The sequence below is a fragment of the Schistocerca serialis genome, chromosome 2 (genome assembly GCF_023864345.2).
Source record: "Schistocerca serialis cubense isolate TAMUIC-IGC-003099 chromosome 2, iqSchSeri2.2, whole genome shotgun sequence".
NCBI lineage: Eukaryota > Metazoa > Arthropoda > Insecta > Orthoptera > Acrididae > Schistocerca > Schistocerca serialis.
Window position 1 is genome coordinate 407,236,313 of NC_064639.1, and position 19,065 is coordinate 407,255,377.

Here is a 19,065-nt window from a genome sequence, read left to right on the forward strand (position 1 = left end):
ATTCGCCGTGTGAGGTCGGGCATAATCGTGGGAAAGAAACAACACCTTCTGACAGTAATTCTCGGCGCTTGTTCTGTATTGCGCGGCTCTATTTCTTAATGGTCTCGCAGTAACCATGTGCATCGATTGTTTGGCCTCGTGGTAAGAAATAAATCAGCAAAATGCCTTTTCTGTCCCACAAAACGGTGCACATGACTTTTCGAGGTGTCAAGATTTGCTTAGGCTTAACTTTCGTTGGGGATGAAGTGTACCTCCATTCCATTGAAGGCCGTTTTGTTTCAGGGGTATCGTACGATACCCAAGTTTCACCCCCCGTGACTATCCGAGAAAGAAAACCATCACCTTCTTCATTGTAGCGTGTCCAAAACTGAAGTGCACTGTCCATCCATTGTTTTTGTGTTGTTCAGTAAGAATTTTGGGTACCCAACGTGAGCAGAGTTTTCGAAATTTCAGTTTTTCAGTAACAATTTCATGAATTAGTGATCGTGAGAACTGCAGAATTTCCATAGCAGTGGCACTAAGTGTAAACATACGGTTGTGCTTAATCTTCTCTTCAATTGTGTGAACCAGTTCATCAGTAACCACAGACGGGGGTCCACTTCGTCCTTCATCGTCCTCTTGATCACGTCCTTCATTGAACAGTCTGACCCATCTTCTAACCACTGAATCACTGAAAAATGGTTCAAATGGCTCCGAGCACTATGGGACTTAACTTCTGAGGTCAGCAGTCCCCTAGAACTTAGAACTATTTAAACCTAACAAACGTAAGGACATCACATACATCCATGCCCGAGGCAGGATTCGAACCTGCGACCGTAGCGGTCGCGCGGTTCCAGACTGTAGCGCCTAGAATCGCTCGGCCACCCCGGCCCGCATTGAATCACACATAACATTTTCTCCGTAAGCCTCGCAGATTTGCCGATGAATTTCCTGTGGTTTAACTATCTTAGCATTTACAAAACGAATCACAGATCTGATTTCACATGCGGCGGCATTTTCAATTACTGATGACGTTATAAAGAAGCACACGACGGCAGCAGCGATCTGTAAATGGTGTTCATGTCTTCTCCTTGAGTCAGAGTAACTGCTGCACATGCACGGAACTATGATCGTAGCGCTGCCGCGGGTAGAAATAAAAACGGAACTTACTTTGTGGACGACCCTTGTATATAAAAAATTAAAACAAAACATTAACTATGTTTGCAGTGAAGTATCGTAAAAATTTCTTTTCCCTGTATTCGTGAAAACACTTATGAAATTATGAAACAGTCACACAAACAAATGTGCACAATGTACAAATATATGTCCCGTATCAAAATTAAAAAGCATGATCCCGGATAGTTTCTGTACGCTGCGCACAGCTGCTTCGCGTCTCTAGAACGCTGCTTCGCTTCACTAGAACGCGATTTTGCGAACGTCTCTATGGCAACGCCTCTTGGCAGCTGATAGACGGCTTATCAAAATGGCTCTGAGCACTACGGGACTTAACATCTGAGGTCATCAATCCCCTGGAACTTAGAACCACTTACACCTAACTAACCAAAGGACATCACACACATCCATGCCCGAGGCAGGATTCGAACCTGCGACCGTGGAGGTCGCGCTGTTCCAGACTGAAGCGCCTAGTACCGCTCGGCCACTGCGGCCGGCTCCGGAGCTGAGAGGCATGATCATTAACTTACAGAGATCCGCTTCAGTTATACTAAAATTTATTTAAATCACGACCGACTCGTGGTTTAAGTAAATGTTGTATGTTAACCATGGACCTAGAAACGCCGGAGAGGGTCCGTCCACGCCGCAGCCGCAGTGGTCCGCAACCCCACGTCGACTACCGCAGTCCACTTCACCCCTCCGCCGCCCCACACCGAACCAGGAGTTACTGTGCGGTTCGGCCCCCGCTGGAACCCCCCAAATGGAACGTCTCACGCCAGACGAGTGTAACCCCTATGTTTGCGTAGTACAGTAATGGTGGTGTACGCGTACGTGGAGAACTTGTTTGCACAGCAATCGCCGACACAGTGTAACTGAGTCGGAATAAGGGGAACCAGCCCGCATTCGCCGAAGCAGATAGAAAAGCTGTGGTGTCACAGCCAGACACCACACTTGCTAGGTGGTAGCTTAAATCGGCCGCGGTGCTTTAGTACCTGTCGGACCCGCGTGTCGCCACTGTGTGATCGCAGACCGAGCGCCACCACAAGGCAGGTCTCGAGATACGGAATAGCACTCGCCCCAGTTGTACGGACGACATTGCTAGCGACAATACGGACGAAGCCTTCCTCTCATTTGCCGAGAGACAGTTAGAATAGCCTTCTGCTAAGTCCATGGCTACGACCTAGCAAGGCGCCATTAGCCTTACCTAGTTTGAGAGTTAGCGTATAAATGTCTCAAGAAGAACGTTGTAGACCAACAAAGAATAAAGTTAAGTATATTCCAAAGCTACGTATTTTCTTTATAGCAGTCATAACGTATCCTGTTCCAGACTTGACGCCAGTCGGCGTGTGTGTACGCGTGCCTTCGGCTCCCTTCTCAGTGTGGCGTAACTAGCTTGTTACACCACAACAGATTGGCGACGAGAGAAGTGTTCTTTCTGATTGCTTACATTTACTTGTGTCATGGCTTCGCCAGATGTACTGTCCGAATTTTATCGCTTGCAGAATCAGCAGACGCAGGCGTTATTGGATGCCCTTGGACAGGTCGTCCAGGGTCAACGTGCCATTCAAACCGATGCGGCAGCTGCCGCTACATCGCTGCCGCCGCCACAACATGCAGTTGCACCGCCTTTTAGGCACTACGATCCAGCGCAAGAATCGTGGCCAGAATGGTCCCGACAGTTTGGCTTTCATCTAGCCGCCTACGGACCACAAACCTTTGACATCGCTTTTTCATCCGAACAAGCCTGTACCTCCACGTACAGCGCAGAAATTCATTCGCTGGTCTATTTTCCTCTCGCAGTACCGCTACGATATCTTGTATCGGTCCACTGCTAAGCACGGAAACGCCGATGCGTTGTCCCGTTTGCCTGTTGCTGAGGATAAAGCATTCGATTCTTCCGAACTTGCTTGCCTGTTCATTGATTCGGAAACCGATGAAGTGGTCGAATCGTTTCCGATTGATTTTCGTCGTGTAGCTACAGCCACAGCTGCTGACCCTGTCCTTGCTACCGTTTTGCGTTTTGTTGCTACGCAATGGCCTTTGTCAAAGTCTCGGATCGAGGATCCGTTGGTTCGCCGATTTTTTGCTCACAAGGAGAGACTTTTTGTTCGACGTGGTGTTTTGTTGTTGCGTTCTGATAATGATCAGTCCAGAGTCATGGTCCCACGTTCGTTACAGTCCTCTGTGTTACGGCTTCTTCACCAAGGACAATGGGGTATAGTGCGAACGAAACAACTTGCTCGTCAGCACTGTACTTGGTTCGGAATCGATGCTGCGATTACGAATATGTGTTCTTCTTGCATGACGTGTGCCGAACAACAATCCGCGCCGCCGCGGAAAGTCTTTGCATGGCCAAAAGCCACTTCCCCTTGGCAACGCTTGCACATCGATTTTGCTGGTCCATTCTGGAATGCTCGATGGTTGGTTCTGGTAGATGCCTTCAGTAATTTTCCTTTTGTTGTCCGGATGTCTTCCACGACGTCATCTGCCACCATCCAAGCGTTGTCTGCTATCTTTTGCATTGAAGGTCTTCCGCAGACTATTGTTTCCGACAATGGCCCACAATTCATGTCCGCAGAATTTCAGTCATTCTGCCAGGCCAATGGTATTCAACATCTGACATCCGCGCCGTTTTCGCCTCAGTCAAACGGTGCCGCTGAACGATTGGTCCGGACTTTCAAGTCACAGATGTTGAAGTTGAAAGAGTCGCATTCTCGGGAGGACGCGTTGTTGCTCTTTTTGTCTTCGTATCGCTCTCAGCCCCGAGATGGTCGCTCGCCGGCTGAGTTGCTCCACGGTCGTCCTCATCGAACCTTGATGTCTTTGCTGCATCCGCCGCATCAGATTCCTGTGCAGCGGCAGACTCCTGCTTTTGCTCCAGGCGACGTTGTATTCTATCGCAACTATCGCGGTTCACGGCGTTGGCTCGCAGGGCGCATTATTCGCTGCCTCGGCCGCGCGATGTATTTGGTTTTGGGGGCCTCTGGTGAGGTGCGTAGGCATCTCAATCAGCTGCGCCTCTGTCGTCGCACGGGTTCTGAGCTCCCCGTCTGCTTTCAGCGACGGTGCCGTCCGGTCAGCGCCCTGGGGACCCATCTACTGGCTTGCCTCATCCCCAGGTGTTACCAACGATGCCTTCCATTTTGCCCCATGGCGACGCGCCGCCGCAGCCGCCGCCGCCGCCGCCTGTTCTCCCGCCGGCGCCGCCCGCATTCGACGCTTCGCTGCAGCCGCCCGGCGCCTCCCTGGGTCACGCGCCGCCGATCGCTTCCCGTGACCAGCTGTCCTCCGCCATGGAACTCTTGCCCGCTCCGGACCGCATGACGTCATCGCGCGTCGGGTACCCCGACGCAATGGAGGTCGACCCTTCGGCCCCTCCTGTCTCTTCACGGGCGCATACACCGCATGTTGACGTGCACCCTGGACTACGTTTTCAGGCGTTTCCTCGCTCCCCTCGGACCGTATGGCCGGGTGCGGGTGGCACAGCCTCGCCTGTTGTTAGGCTCCCCACCTCATCGCATACGTCAACATGGGGTCCTCCCCACGGCGGGCGGAAGCCTTATCACACGACCGTTCGCCGATTTGCGGGGGAGGAATGTGGTGTCACAGCCAGACACCACACTTGCTAGGTGGTAGCTTAAATCGGCCGCGGTCCTTTAGTACCTGTCGGACCCGCGTGTCGCCACTGTGTGATCGCAGACCGAGCGCCACCACAAGGCAGGTCTCGAGATACGGAATAGCACTCGCCCCAGTTGTACGGACGACATTGCTAGCGACAATACGGACGAAGCCTTCCTCTCATTTGCCGAGAGACAGTTAGAATAGCCTTCTGCTAAGTCCATGGCTACGACGTAGCAAGGCGCCATTAGCCTTACCTAGTTTGAGAGTTAGCGTATAAATGTCTCAAGAAGAACGTTGTAGACCAACAAAGAATAAAGTTAAGTATATTCCAAAGCTACGTATTTTCTTTATAGCAGTCATAACGTATCCTGTTCCAGACTTGACGCCAGTCGGCGTGTGTGTACGCGTGCCTTCGGCTCCCTTCTCAGTGTGGCGTAACTAGCTTGTTACGCCACAACAAAAGCGCCAAAAAGCATCCACAGACTGGCCGGCTCTCCGGACCTCGACACAAGTCCGCCGAGCGGATTCGTGCCAGGGACCAGGCGCTCCTTCCCGCTCCGGAAAGCTGTGCGTTAGACCGATCGTCTAACCGGGCGGGCTTAAATAAACGTTAGTACAACTGAAGCGGGTTTATCTACATTAATTAGGATAGTACTGCACGTGTTGTCCACTAACAAATAGGTTGGGAAAACTTACTATCTGGCTTGTCTTTCATAGTGAAAATTGAAACAGATTTAATAATACCGAGCGAGGTGGCGCAGTGGTTAACGCACTGGAGTAGCAGTTTGGAGGATAATGGTTCAGACCTCCGTCTGGCCAGTTTTCCTTGATTTCCCTAAATCGCTCCAGGCAAATGCAAAGATGGTTCCTTTGAAAGGGCACGGCCGATTTCCTTCCCCATCCTTCCCTAATCCTGGCTTGTGCTCCGTCTCTAATGACCTCGTTGTCGACGGGAAGTTAAACACTAACTTTCTCCTCCCTGTGAAACGAAGCAAGTTGAGTATCCAATCTTGTCTGCTATATTTTGCTGCCCCCCAAGATTTTCTAAATTTTTTCCTATACTATGATAATGACATTATGATAGTGTACCTAATACCCAATACCAAAAGTTTAGTCCCATTGAATTTCATTGCTCATAATATACCACTTGCTAATCTAGTGGCAATGATTTAATTAGCTAACTAAGAAACTTGGTTAATTTTGAAATATTGTTAATTGGAAAGGGTCATACAGTACGACCTTACATATTGAGTGGGCGGTAGGAAACATATTTCAGCATATTAATGCCTATCATTTGAAAGTAGATACTTCCAATTTTTCTGTAGAGTATCTAAAAGTGTCTGGAACTAATTATCTTCCGAATTAATGAACATTAAAACTTTAGACCATAACTGACTTCAGTTGCAAATTATATCAAAATTGTAGTTAGATTCTGAATTTTGGCATTATAATTTTGTTGATATATTTTTTTGTGTTTCATGTGACGTGCAGAATTTGTTAAGTAACTCACTAATTAGATAGATAAGTATTTTGAGGGTCATAAAATATTGTTTTAAAGTTGGCTTCTGCTAATAATGAGTAGTGTAAAACATATTGTTCATAGGCGAAACATTATATAGACCTAGTACATCTCTCAGACTGCTTGCGGCCGAGAATAAAGTGAGCAACGACTATGTCTGTTGTCGTGATAGTGTGCCATATAATCCGATAATTAATATACTGAAATATTCGCTTATATTGCGTACAGTTCGTTTTCTTCAGCCACAGGTTTAATCTATGACTTCTGTTCAGTAATTACTAATGAATTCCCAGTGAGAAGTTATTAGAGGAACAGTGATTATTGACTCCTAAGAACCATAACTCGTTTGCAGGACAGTGTTGACGGACTAATGACTATTTTTGTGCACTATCTTAAGAGTTCCTGAAATGTGTATGAGGACACTGATTGGTGAATTGATGCGTTAAATTTTTGTCACGTGTGGATAGAATGATTAGACTGTGTAGTGTGATTACTGCACTAAACAATTTAACGATCTATGAACAAGTGTGGTAGGTAACAGTCTGCATTCCTTTAATGCGAACTGCCGCGAAGGATTAGCCGAGCGGTCTAGGGCGCTGCAGTCATGGACTGTGCGGCTGGTCCTGGCGGAGGTTCGAGTCCTCCCTCGGGCATAGGTGTGTGTTTGTCCTTAGGGTAATTTAGGTTAAGTAGTGTGTAAGCTTAGGGACTGATGACCTTAGCAGTTAAGTCCCATAAGATTTAACACACATTTGAACATTTGATTTTTTAATGCGAACTATAAGTGGGATCCGAAACTGGCCATATCAGTGAATATTTCAAATGGTTCAAATGGCTTTGAGCACTATGGGACTTAACATCTGAGGTCATCAAGCACCTAGATTTAGAACTACTTCAACCTAAATAACCTGAGGACATCACACACATCCATGCCCGAGGCAGGATTCGAACCTGCGACCGTAGCAGCAGCGCGGTTCCGGACTGAAGCGCCTAGAACAGCTCGGTCACAGCGGCCGGTAGTGAAAATTTACATCAAGAGTTACATGAAGGTCTTTTAAATCTACCTCTGGTGTCGACCACAGTTTTGCCATAGACTATTATCAGAACTAATATATTTCAGCTAGTTTTGGACCAAGTGCAGGTACCGAGAAGAACAGAAGAAGCTTATGCAGAAGGAAGCAGGTTTGTTCCACCAGGAAGCCAACATCGGGGAAATTTGAGGCTGCAGATAATCTATGGAACTGCCTGCATCACAGTCGCTCTACAGAGTTTCCGCTACACGAGCTCCATCAACTACTACCTAGGCTGCAAATGTATCAAAAGTACCAGTACACTTTTTAGCAGACATCTGAATTGGATGTTTCCACGCTTCGTCTTTATGACGGCTTGGACACTGCTGGGGACATTTCAATGAGGTGTGTAAATGTCTGTGGAAGAAAGGCACCCTGTTCTTAGTCAAGAGCCGAAACCAGAGAAGGTACTTAGGTTCGTCCTTGGGGCCTGGAGCAAAGTCGACGCTCTAACTCAATCCAGAGATGTTCCATTAGGTTCAGGTCGGGTCTCTCTATAACACAGTCCATATCAGGAAAGTCTTTGTTCACAAAACATTGTCTCACAGATGCTGCTTTATGAAAGAAAAATTATGCTGGTAGAAACAGTCATCGTCTCCGAACTGTTGCCCTACTGTACACGATACACAATGCTGTAAAAGGTGCTCCATATCTTTTCGCTTCTAGCGTTTTCTTAAGCGCGGTAAGGGTACCAGACGCTAACGATGAAGAACACTTCCATGCCGTAACACTACCTTCTCTGTACTTCACTGTTGGCTCTACGCATGATGGTAGGTTACGTTCTCTACGCATTCGACAAACCCAAACCTTTACATCGGACATCTTCAAGTTATAAGACGATTTATCACTCCACGTCACTCGTTTCATCATGCGGCGCCCAGTGCCGTCGCTGTTTGCACCACTTCAAGTGTGTAGCTTCTGAGGAGCTGCCCTACCACTAAAGCACATGCTTTTTTATCTCCCTACGGACAGTCATTGTACTAACTGGACTGCTGGTAGCGTTACGAACTTAACGAGTGATTCCCTCCGCTGATGTCATGTGATTTTTTACAGCCACCGTCCCCAATGTTGTGAAACGAAAAATATACCTATTCAAAAAAGCAGGTAAAATTTCACTTGACACCTTCCTGAGAGACAATCTCCACTCCTTCCAAACTAATAATATAAGTGTAGACGACATGTGGTTTGAATTCAGATAAATAGTATCGGCAGCAATTTGAGAGATTTATACGAAAAAAATTAACAAACAACGGAGCTGATCCTCATTGGTACATAAAACGGGTTAGAACATTGTAGCAGAAACAACGTAAAAAAGCTTGTCAAATTTAAACGGACGCTAAATCTCAACATTGGCTATCTTTTACAGAAGCTCGAAATTTCGTGCAGACTTCAGTGCGAGATGCTTACAATAGTTTCCAGAACGAAACTTTACCTCGAAACATGGCAGAAAATCCAAAGAGATTCTGGTCGTATGTGAAGTATGCTAGCGGCAAGACATAATGCCTTCTCTGCACGAAGGCAATAGAAATGCTATCGACGACAGTGCTGACAAAGCAGAGTTACTAAACACGGTCTTTCGAAATGCCTTCACAAAAGAAGACGAAGTAAATATTCCAGAATTCGAATCAAGAACAGCTGCCAACATGAGTACCGTAGAAGTAGATATCCTCGGAGTAGTGAAGCAACTTAAATCACTTAATGGAAGCAACTCTTCCGGTCAAAATTTTATACCAGTCAGGTTCCTTTCAGAGTATGATGATACTATAGCTCCATACTTAACAATCATATGCAACCGTTCGCTCGACGACAGATCCGTACCCAAAAACTGGAAAGTTGCACAGGTCACACCAATATTCAAGAAAGGTAGTAAGAGTAATCCACTAAATTACAGGCCCCTATCATTTATGTCGATATGGAGCAGCCTGCTATACTGGCCGAGCGGTTCTAGGCGCTACAGTCTGCAATTGCTCTACCGCTACGGTCGCACGTTCGAATCCTGCCTCGTGCATGGATGTGCGCAATGTCCTTAGTTGTCCGCAGCTCGTGGTCGTGCGATAGCGTTCTCGCTTCCCGCGCCCGGGTTCCCGGTTCAAATGGCTCTGAGCACTATGGGACTCAACTGCTGTGGTCATCAGTCCCCTAGAACTTAGAACTACTTAAACCTAACTAACCTAAAGACATCACACACACCCATGGCCGAGGCAGGATTTGAACCTGCGACCGTAGCAGCAGCGCGGCTCCGGACTGGAGTGCCTAGAACCGCACGGCCACCGCGGCCGGCCCGGGTTCCCGGGTTCGATTCCCGGCGGGGTCAGAGATTTTCTCTGCCTCGTGATGACTGGGTGTTGTGTGATGTCCTTAGGTTAGTTAGGTTTAAGTAGTTCTAAGTTATAGGGGACTGATGACCTCAGAAGTTAAGTCCCATAGCACTCAGAGCCATTTGAACCATTTTTTTGATATGCAGCAAGATTTTGGAACATATATTGACTTCGAACATTATGAATTACCTCGAAGAAAACGGTCTATTGACACACAGTCAACGGGGATTTAGAAAACATCGTTCTTGTGGAACACAACTAGCTCTTCAGTCGCGCGAAGTGTTGAGTTCTATCGACAAGGGGTTTCAAATTGATTCCGTATTTCTAGATGTCCAGAAGGCTTTTGACACTGTACCACACAAGCGGCTTGCAGTGAAATTGCTTCCTTGTGGAATATCGTCTCAGTTATGTGACCCCGTTAAACTTCGGTTACTTGATAAATCAGTCGAATCTAAGAGCCGGAAATACAACTAAATGCTTCGGAATTTCAGTAACGGATAGCTTAAATTAGAAGGAACACATAGAAAATGTCGTGGGGAAGGCTAACCGTAGACTGCGTTCCATTGGCAGATCACTTAGAAGATGTAACAGAACTACTAAAGAGACAGTCTACACAAAGCCTGTCCGTCGCCTTTTAGAATACTGCTGCGCTGTGTGCGATCATTACCAGATAGGACTGACAGATTATATCGACTAAGTTCAGAGAAAGGCAGCGCGTTTTGTAACATCGTAAAATAGGGGAGGAGTGTCACTGAAATGATACAGGATTTGGGGTGGACATCATTAAAACAAAGGCGTTTTTCGTTGTGGCGGAATATTCTCACGAAATTTAAATCACCAGCCTTCTCCTCCGAATGCGAAAATATTTTGTTGACACCGACCTACGTAGGGAGGAACGATCACCACGATAAAATAAGGGAAATCAGAGCTCGCACGGAAAGATATAGGTGTTCATTCTTCCTACGCTATACGAGATTGGAATAACAGAGATTTATTATGAAAGTGGTTCGATGAACCCTATGCCAGGCACTTAAATGTGATTTGTAGAGTATCCACATATATGTAGAGTGTTCGACAGTCACTGTCCTGGTCTTGATTTAGCAGTCGTTGCTTCTGCGTATCTTCACTTCACAATTACATGACCGACAGGCTACTTGGGCACGTTTAGAATGATTGATGTGTCCCTGATAGATTTGTTAGTAATGCAACATCCGATGACTAGTCCACGTTACAAGTCATTGAGCTTTCCTCACCAACCTGCTCTGCCGCTCTGCTATTACAGCTGTTCTGCTGACAACAGCCTCACCTTCTTTTCATATTTGCGGAACAGCCACTCGCGACAGCTAGTGGTAACGTCCGCACTGCATACGGGTGTCCGGACACTAAGGATTAGGTAGCGTATGTTGAGCTATTAATGCTTTATGCAGTTAGCGAATCTTAAGCTAACTGTTGTCGTGAAACACGGAAGACATCTGAATATCAAACTGTCGGTCCTATTTGCGCAACTGAAATGTCTAGAGTCAAAATAAGAGACCACTGATGTTCAAGTGGCATGAATACCCTTATTCGATGTTTTTTTTCCAAAACCTGGAGGGTAGAAACTCCTGAAATGCAACGGACCTCAGTTTTCAGAGCTTAACAACACGCTCCGTACACAGGGAGCTCGTTGGCTAGAGGCCGCGATCCCTCTGGCCCGTCCTTGCGTCTGCCTGCAACTGAAAACGCCTCTGGTCTTGTCCGGACCTATTGGAACACGACGGGCTGTGCGCCACGAGTCTAAGCTGCCGTCGAGGGCTGCATTCCGAGTGGCGGGCGCCCTTTGAACTCTCTTTTCCTTCGGCTCGCGCTTCTCTTTAATATTCATTCCGGGTGAAACGCGAAATGAAAACGTTGGACGGCCGTGAGAAATTAGGCACGGGTCACGACTCGCGCTTAATAACGGGGAAGGAAGAGAGGCGAGACGAAAGAGAGAGAGAGAGACGGAGAGAGAGAGAGAGAGAGAGAGAGAGAGAGAAGTGGGAAGGCACAGACTAAAGCAAGCAGGATAAGGCGGAACTCTGTGCGGCACGCGCTTTCAATTAACTACAAATTATTCGCGGGGGAAACACGCAGACCAGCAAAGCGGTTCCTCAAACGCTCCGCTCGCTATGCTGGAAAACATAATTCATGCATTATACAGGCACCTTAATTATTCCCAGTGTGATCTGCACAGCACAGGGCGCTACAACTGCTGGGTGCCAACAGCCGGCCAGAAATACTGGCGGAAGACGTGTGGAACGCCTCCAAACTCTGCTTCGTTATCTGCTCGCCCGCTTTCATTGACGTCCCCCCCCCCCTCTCTCTATCTCTTTCTCCCTCTCCTTCTCCCTCTCCCTCTCTATCTATCTCTCTCTATATGCCTTAGTAGCCTTTTCTCTCATCATTATCCACTGCTCAAATTATATCTCCGAATTTTTTACATTTCACCAGAAAGCAGTTCACACACCTGTTGTTCTTTAGTTAAGTCCCGTAGTGCTCAGAGCCATTTGTTGTTCTTTACTGTTTTTATTAAAGTAAAACTGTATCACAACTGAGAACGAGACTTTTGAGTTATTATACGCTTTCTCACATTTTAAACTGAGCGCATAATTAACATATGACCATACTTCAAACAGACCGTACGGTCTACCAAAGAACCCTGTAGAAATGAAATATTGTCCACGGAGATTAAGGGGACCTGCTCGTAAAATTTTCATCCCCTACTTTTAGAGTGCATTACTCTTCATCTATAACACTTAAAAAATTTCCGGTTTATTCCAACACCGAATGGCATTACGTTAAGCAGCAGTATAAGCAGTATTTATGTATCGTGTTCAAGTGCACTGATTAAAAAGGGTGTCATTCAGTGATGCAGTCTTTCGCCTCTACTGTTCGATCTGTACATCGAAGAAGCAATGACGGAATTGAAGAAAGGTTCAAGACTGGAATTAAAGTCCAAGGCGATAAGATTCACTGATGACATTGCTATCCTCACTCAAGCTGAAGAAGAATTATAGGATCTGCTGAATGGAATGAACAGTCTAATGAGTGCAGAATATGGACTGAGAGTCAATCGAAAAAAATACGAAAGTAATGAGAAGTAGCAGACATGACAACAGTGAGAAACTTAACATCAGGATTCATGATCACGAACTAGATGAAGTTAAGGAATTCTCCTACCTAGGCAGCAAAATAACAAATGAGGGACGGAGCAAGGAAGACATAAAAAGCAACCTAGCACTGATAAAAAAGGGCACTGGCAAAGACTTTAATTTGAGGATGGAATTTCTGAGAGAGTACATTTGGAGCACCGCATTACATGGTAGTGAAACAATGGCTGTGGGAAAACCGGAAGAGGAGAGACTGGGACATTCAGCAAATAATTGAAAACGTAGGTTGCCAGTACTAATCTGAAATGAAGAGGTTGGCACAGTACAGGAATTCGTGGTGGGCCACATCAAACCAGTCAGAAGACGACTGATTCAAACAAAAATAGTTGTTTCTACAACAATTTGTTCCATCAATGAATTTTGAATGCTCATATACACACGTCAAAAAAAGTCTTGCATTACCCCGGTTCCCAGAACTCCTGAAGGTAGACGTCGACTGTGGATATTGTATCACAGACACAGTCCCTTTCACTATTCAGAGATGTCACTGAACCCGCCCAAAGATATAAACAACTTTGCATGAGCACCCCCTTTTAGACGGAGGGTGTCTGACAGCCGATCAGTTCCAGTCATTCCACCAGGAAGGAGATACACGGCTCGTGTTGTCTGTAGTTCAACCATGCCTAGACGGTCAATACCGCGGTTCGATCGCGTCCGCATTGTTACTTTGTGCAAGGAAGAGCTCTCGACAAGGGAAGTGTCCAGGCGTTTCGGAGTGAACCAAAACGATGTTGTTCGGACATGGAGGAGATACAGAGAGACACGAACTGCCGATGACATGCCTCGCACAGGACGCCCTAGGGCTACTACCGCAGTGGATGACCGCTACCTACGGATTATGGCTCGAAGGAAACCTGGCAGCAAGGCCACCATGTTGAATAATACTTTTCGTGCAGCCACAGTACTCAAACTGTACGCAATAGGCTGCATTATACGAAGCTTCACTCCCGACGTCCATGGCAAGGTCCATCTTTGCAACCATGCGGCGCGGTACAGATGGGCTCAGAAACGTGCCGAATGGACCGCTCAGGATTTGCATCACGTTCTCTTCACCGATGACTGTCGCATATGCCTTCAACCAGACAATCATCGGAGACGTGTTTGGAGGCAGTCCGCTCAGGCTGAACGCCTTAGACACGCTGTCCAGCGAGTGCAGCAAGGTGGAGGTTGCCTAATGTTTTGGGGTGGCATTATGTGGGGCCGACATATGCCGCCGGTGGTCATGGAAGGTGCCGCAACGGCTGTATGATACGTGAATGCCATCCTCCGAGCGATAGTGCAACCATATCGGCAGCATATTAGCGATGCATTCGTCTTCATGGATGACAATTCGCGCCCCCATCGTGCACATCTTGTGAATGACTTCCTTCAGGATAACGACACTGCTCGACTAGAATGGCCAGCATGTTCTCCAGACATGAACCCTATCGGCACATGCCAGGGATAGATTGAAAAGGGCTGTTTAAGGATGACGTGATCCACCAACCACTCAGAGAGATCTACGCCGGATCGCAGTTGAGAAGTGAGACAATCTGGACCAACAGTGCCTTGATGAACTTGTGGATAGTATGCAACGACGAATACAGGCATGCATCAATGCAAGAGATCGTCTTACTGGGTATTAGAGGTACCGGTGTGTACTGCAATCTGGACCACCACCTCTGAAGGTCTCGCTGTATGGTGGTACAGCATGAAATGTATGGTTTTCATGAGCAATAAAAAGGGCGGGAATGATGTTTATGTTGATCTCTACTCCAATTTTCTATACAGGTTCCGGAACTCTCGAAACCGAGCTGGTGCAAAACTTTTTTTGATGTGTGTATATAAAGAGTAATGCACTATGAAAGTATGGTATGAAGATGCTAGCTGTTCGCAAGCAGGACAGCTTAAGTAAATGCTAATGTTCTTTTACTTTCGCGACACCATCACAAGAGCATTTCAGACTGCCGTCACCTATTTCGACGTCCATGTGCCTTTGATTCGATTTTACTCTTCTTTCTTATTTCGACTTTGGAGAGATGCATCATCCGAATGGCATTGCAGGATGTATCCGCGTCCTCCTCGGCTCTGGTATCCATCAGGGGTGACGGTCCGTCGTCGTATATTACGGGATGGGCTACGTGCGCGTCGTTCACTTCTCCGCCTACCTTTGATGAACGTGCAGAAACATGCTGGTCGGCACTGATGTACAGAACGTCGTTTCTGGTGATAGGAATGGCATCAGATAGTATTTTCGGACGAATCCAGGTTCTGTTTGTCTGAAAATGATAGCCGGATTTTGATTTGCTGCAGACAGGGGGAGCGGCATCACAATGTTTGCATCCGCACAATACCCACAGCGCCAACTCAAGTCCTCATGGAGTGTGTTGCTGTTGGGTACAACCACAAATCACAGTTGGTGCGTGTACAGAGCACTGTGACCAGTGTGACCTACGTGAATAACATTCTGCTACCCTTTGTGCACTGCATCCTAGACGCCATTTTTCAGCAATAAAAACCGCGACCATATGTTGCTGCACGAACACGTGCCTTCTTGGTGTCACAGCGTGTCAGCCTTTTGCCCTGGTCCCCCAGATCACCAGACTTGCCGCCAGTCGAAAATATGTGGGATATGGAGAAACGACAAGTGCACCGCTGTGACCCAATGCCAACCAGCACAGATGGCAGAGGTTGAAAATAACGCTTCAGTTGTAAATTACTTTATTTTCACACGACCGGCTTCGGACTGTTATAAGTCCATTCTCAAGTGTCGTAACTGTGCTGTGGTCCTGGAGCGCCGCGTGTGCCAGGAGAGGTGTGCTGCCTGTGAGCGCAGAACAGGTTTCTGCTTTGCAGAGACGCATACCTTCGACAGAAGAATGCAGACGAGTGAGCGCCGCCGAAAATCCCGATCAGACGGGAGGTTACTTCAAGAAATGGTTAAACCGAAACAGCTCCCGCCATAACCCGTGACGCAAGTTACTCGCACATATACTACCATGGACACAATCGTAAGGGTAGACTGTTTAATTTTGTAATGGAAATACAAACTCGATAACCAATTACGTCACTACGTATAAGAGATGGGTCTGACTTGCAAGATATGTTAGTAATGCTGGGTACAATTTCTAGAATGTAAACCAGATACGAGAGCTTCAATCACACGGAGGAATCGGATAAAAGTGCATGTGAATGAAAATATCAGCTTGGAAAGAGACGGAAAATTCCAAGAAATAGGACGTAGTAGCACAAAAGTCTGTTATATTATATCCATATCAATTTATATTCGGCGAAAATGTAGCTTATAACGGACAAAGGGTCCTCCATCTGAAACAATTGATTATGTACAGTTCGAGCACTTGCAGTCGATCTTTGATTTTCGAAGAGAACGAAAAATTGAACAAAATTGTTGTTATGATACCATGGACTGTACAATGTAGAGTCATGGGCAGGTTTGAGGAAACCCACCTGGGCAGCATGCGGTTCAGCAGCTGCTCCGTCTTCTTCTTCTCCATGTCCAGCTGCTCAGTGCGTTCCCGGATCAGCTCCTCCAGGTTGTTGCTGTACTTCTCCAGCATTTGGAACATCGTGTCCACGAAGTTCACCTTCCTGAAGCAGATTTCGTGGATGACAATTAATATTTGTCTTTATTTCATTTATTCGGTTATTTGCTGTTGTCATCTCTTATACAGGGTGATTCCGTGATGGTGTAAACTTTCAGAGATGATGGAGAAGGGTAAATGTGTCTATCTGAGGTCCATGGTCCAGGAATGAGCGAGGCGAAATTGATAAGCGAGAATCTTTCTGATACCTGTGACAGTGGAATACACGTACCGGCACTGTTGTTGCTAAGACTGTACGGTAGACAGCTTTCAGAATTGGTAGTATCGACCAAAGGAAGAAAAAAAATTTACAGTAAATTTTGTTGTTGTGGTCTTCAGTACAAAGACTGGTTTGATACATCCCTCCATGCTACTCTATCCTGTGCAAGCTTCTTCATCTCAAAGTTACTACTGGAACCTACATCCTTCTCAATCTGCTTAGTGTATTCATCTCTTGGTCTCTTTCTACCATTTTTACCATCCACGCTGCCCTACAATAGTAAATTGGTGATCCCTTGATGGCTCAGAACATGTCATACCAACCGACCCCTTCTTCTAGTCAAGTTCTGCCAGAAAAATCTCTTCTCCCCTATTCATTTTCTCCTCATTAGTTACTTGATTTACCCATCTAATCTTCAGCATTCTATGTAGCACCACATTTCGAGAGCTTCTGTTTTCTTCTTGTCTAAACTATTTATCGTCCATGTTTCACTTCCATATATGGCTAAACTCCATACAAATACTTTCAGAAAAGGCTTCCTGACACTTGAATTTGTACTCAATGTTAACAAATGTTTCTTCTTCAGAAACGCTTTCCTTGCCATTGCCCGTCTACATTTTATATCTTCTCTACTTCGACCATCATCAGTTATTTTGCTCCCCAAATAGCAAAAATCATCTACTACTTAAGTGTCTCATTTCCTAATCTAAGCCGGCCGGTGTGGCCGAGCTGTTCTAGGCGCTTCAGTCTGGAACCGCGCGACCGCTACGGTCGCAGGTTCGAATCCTGCCTCGGGCATGGGTGCTCAGAGCCATTTGAACCATTTTTCCTAATCTAATTCTCTTAGCATCACCTGATTTAATTCAACTGCATTCCATTATCGTTTTGCTTTTGTTGATGTTCATCTTATATCCTCATTTCAAGACACTGTCCATTCCGTTCAACTGTTCTTCCAGGTTCTTTGCTCTCTCTGACACAATTACAATGTCATCGGCAAACCTCAAAGATTTTATTTCTTCTCCATGGATTTTAATTCCTACTCCAATTTTTTCTTTTGTTTCCTTTACTGCTGCTAAATATACAGACTCAACAACATCAGGGATAGGCTACAACCCTGTCTCACTCCCTTCCCAACCTCTGCTTCCCTTTCATGCCCCTCGACTCCTATAACTGCCATCTGGCTTCTGTACAAATTGTAAATAGCCTTTCGCTCCCTGTATTTTACCCCTGCCACCTTCAAACTTTGAAAGAGAATGTTCCAGTCAACATTGTCAAAAGCTTTCTCTAAATCTACAAATGCTAGATACGTAGGTTTGCCTTTCCTTAATCTACCTTCTACGATAAATCGTAGGGTCAGTATTGCCTCACATGTTCCAGCATTTCCACGGCATCGCAACTGATCTTCCCCGAGGTGGCTTCTATCAGTTTTTCCATTCGTCTGTAAAGAATTCGTGTTAGTATTTTACAGCAGTGACTTATTAAACTGATAGTTCGGTAATCTTCACACCTGTGAACTATTGCTTTCTTTGGGACTGGAATTATTATATTCGTCTTGAAGTCTGAGGATATTTCGCCTGTTTCATACGTCTTGCTCACCAGATGGTAGAGTTTTGTTAGGGCTGGCTCTCCCTAGGCTATCAGTAGCTATAATGGAAAGTTGTCTCTTCCCGGGGACTTGTTTCGACTTTAGTCATTCAGTGCTCTGTCAAATTCTTCACGCAGTATCATATCTCCCATTTCATCTTCATCTACATCTTCTTCCATTTCCATAATATTGTCCTCAAGTACATCGCCCTTGTGTAGACCCTCTATATACTCCTTCCATCTTTCTACTTTCCCTTCTTTGCTCAGAACTGGTTTTCCACCTGATCTTGATGTTCATACAAGTGGTTCTCTTTTCTCGAAAGGTCGCTTTAATTTTCCTATAGGTAGTCCCTATCTTTTCCCTTGTGATATATGCTTCTGCATCCTTACGTTTGTCCTCTAGCCATTCCCGCTTAGCCGTTTTGCACTTCCTGTCGATCTCATTTCATCAATTAAATCTCCTTTCATCAATTAAATTCAATACCTCTTTGTTACCCAAGAATTTCTGCTAGCCCTCGTCTTTTTACTTACTTGATCCTCTGCTGGCTTCACCATTTCATCTCTCAAAGTTACCTATTCTTCTTCTACTGTATTTCTTTCCCCCGTTCTTGTCAGTCGTTCCCCAATGCTCTGTCTGAAACTCTGTACAACCTCTGGTTCTTTCAGTTTATCCAGGTCCCATCTCCTTAAATTCCCACCTTTCTGCAGTTTCTTCAGTTTTAATCTACAGTACATAATCAACAGATTGTGGTCAGAGTCCAGATCTTCCCCTGAAAGTGTCTTACAATTTAAAACTTGGTTCCTAAATCTCT

The 19,065-nt window shown here is 46.0% G+C and overlaps 1 protein-coding gene across 1 annotated transcript in view; it reads right to left on the reverse strand.

Annotated features, from left to right (window-relative positions):
* LOC126456025 (retinal guanylyl cyclase 2) overlaps positions 1 to 19,065 on the reverse strand; it is a 337,992-nt gene that overhangs the window by 194,359 nt on the left and 124,568 nt on the right. The window contains 1 exon segment of the mRNA XM_050091780.1: positions 16,316 to 16,456. Coding sequence (XP_049947737.1) covers positions 16,316 to 16,456 — 141 coding nt within the window.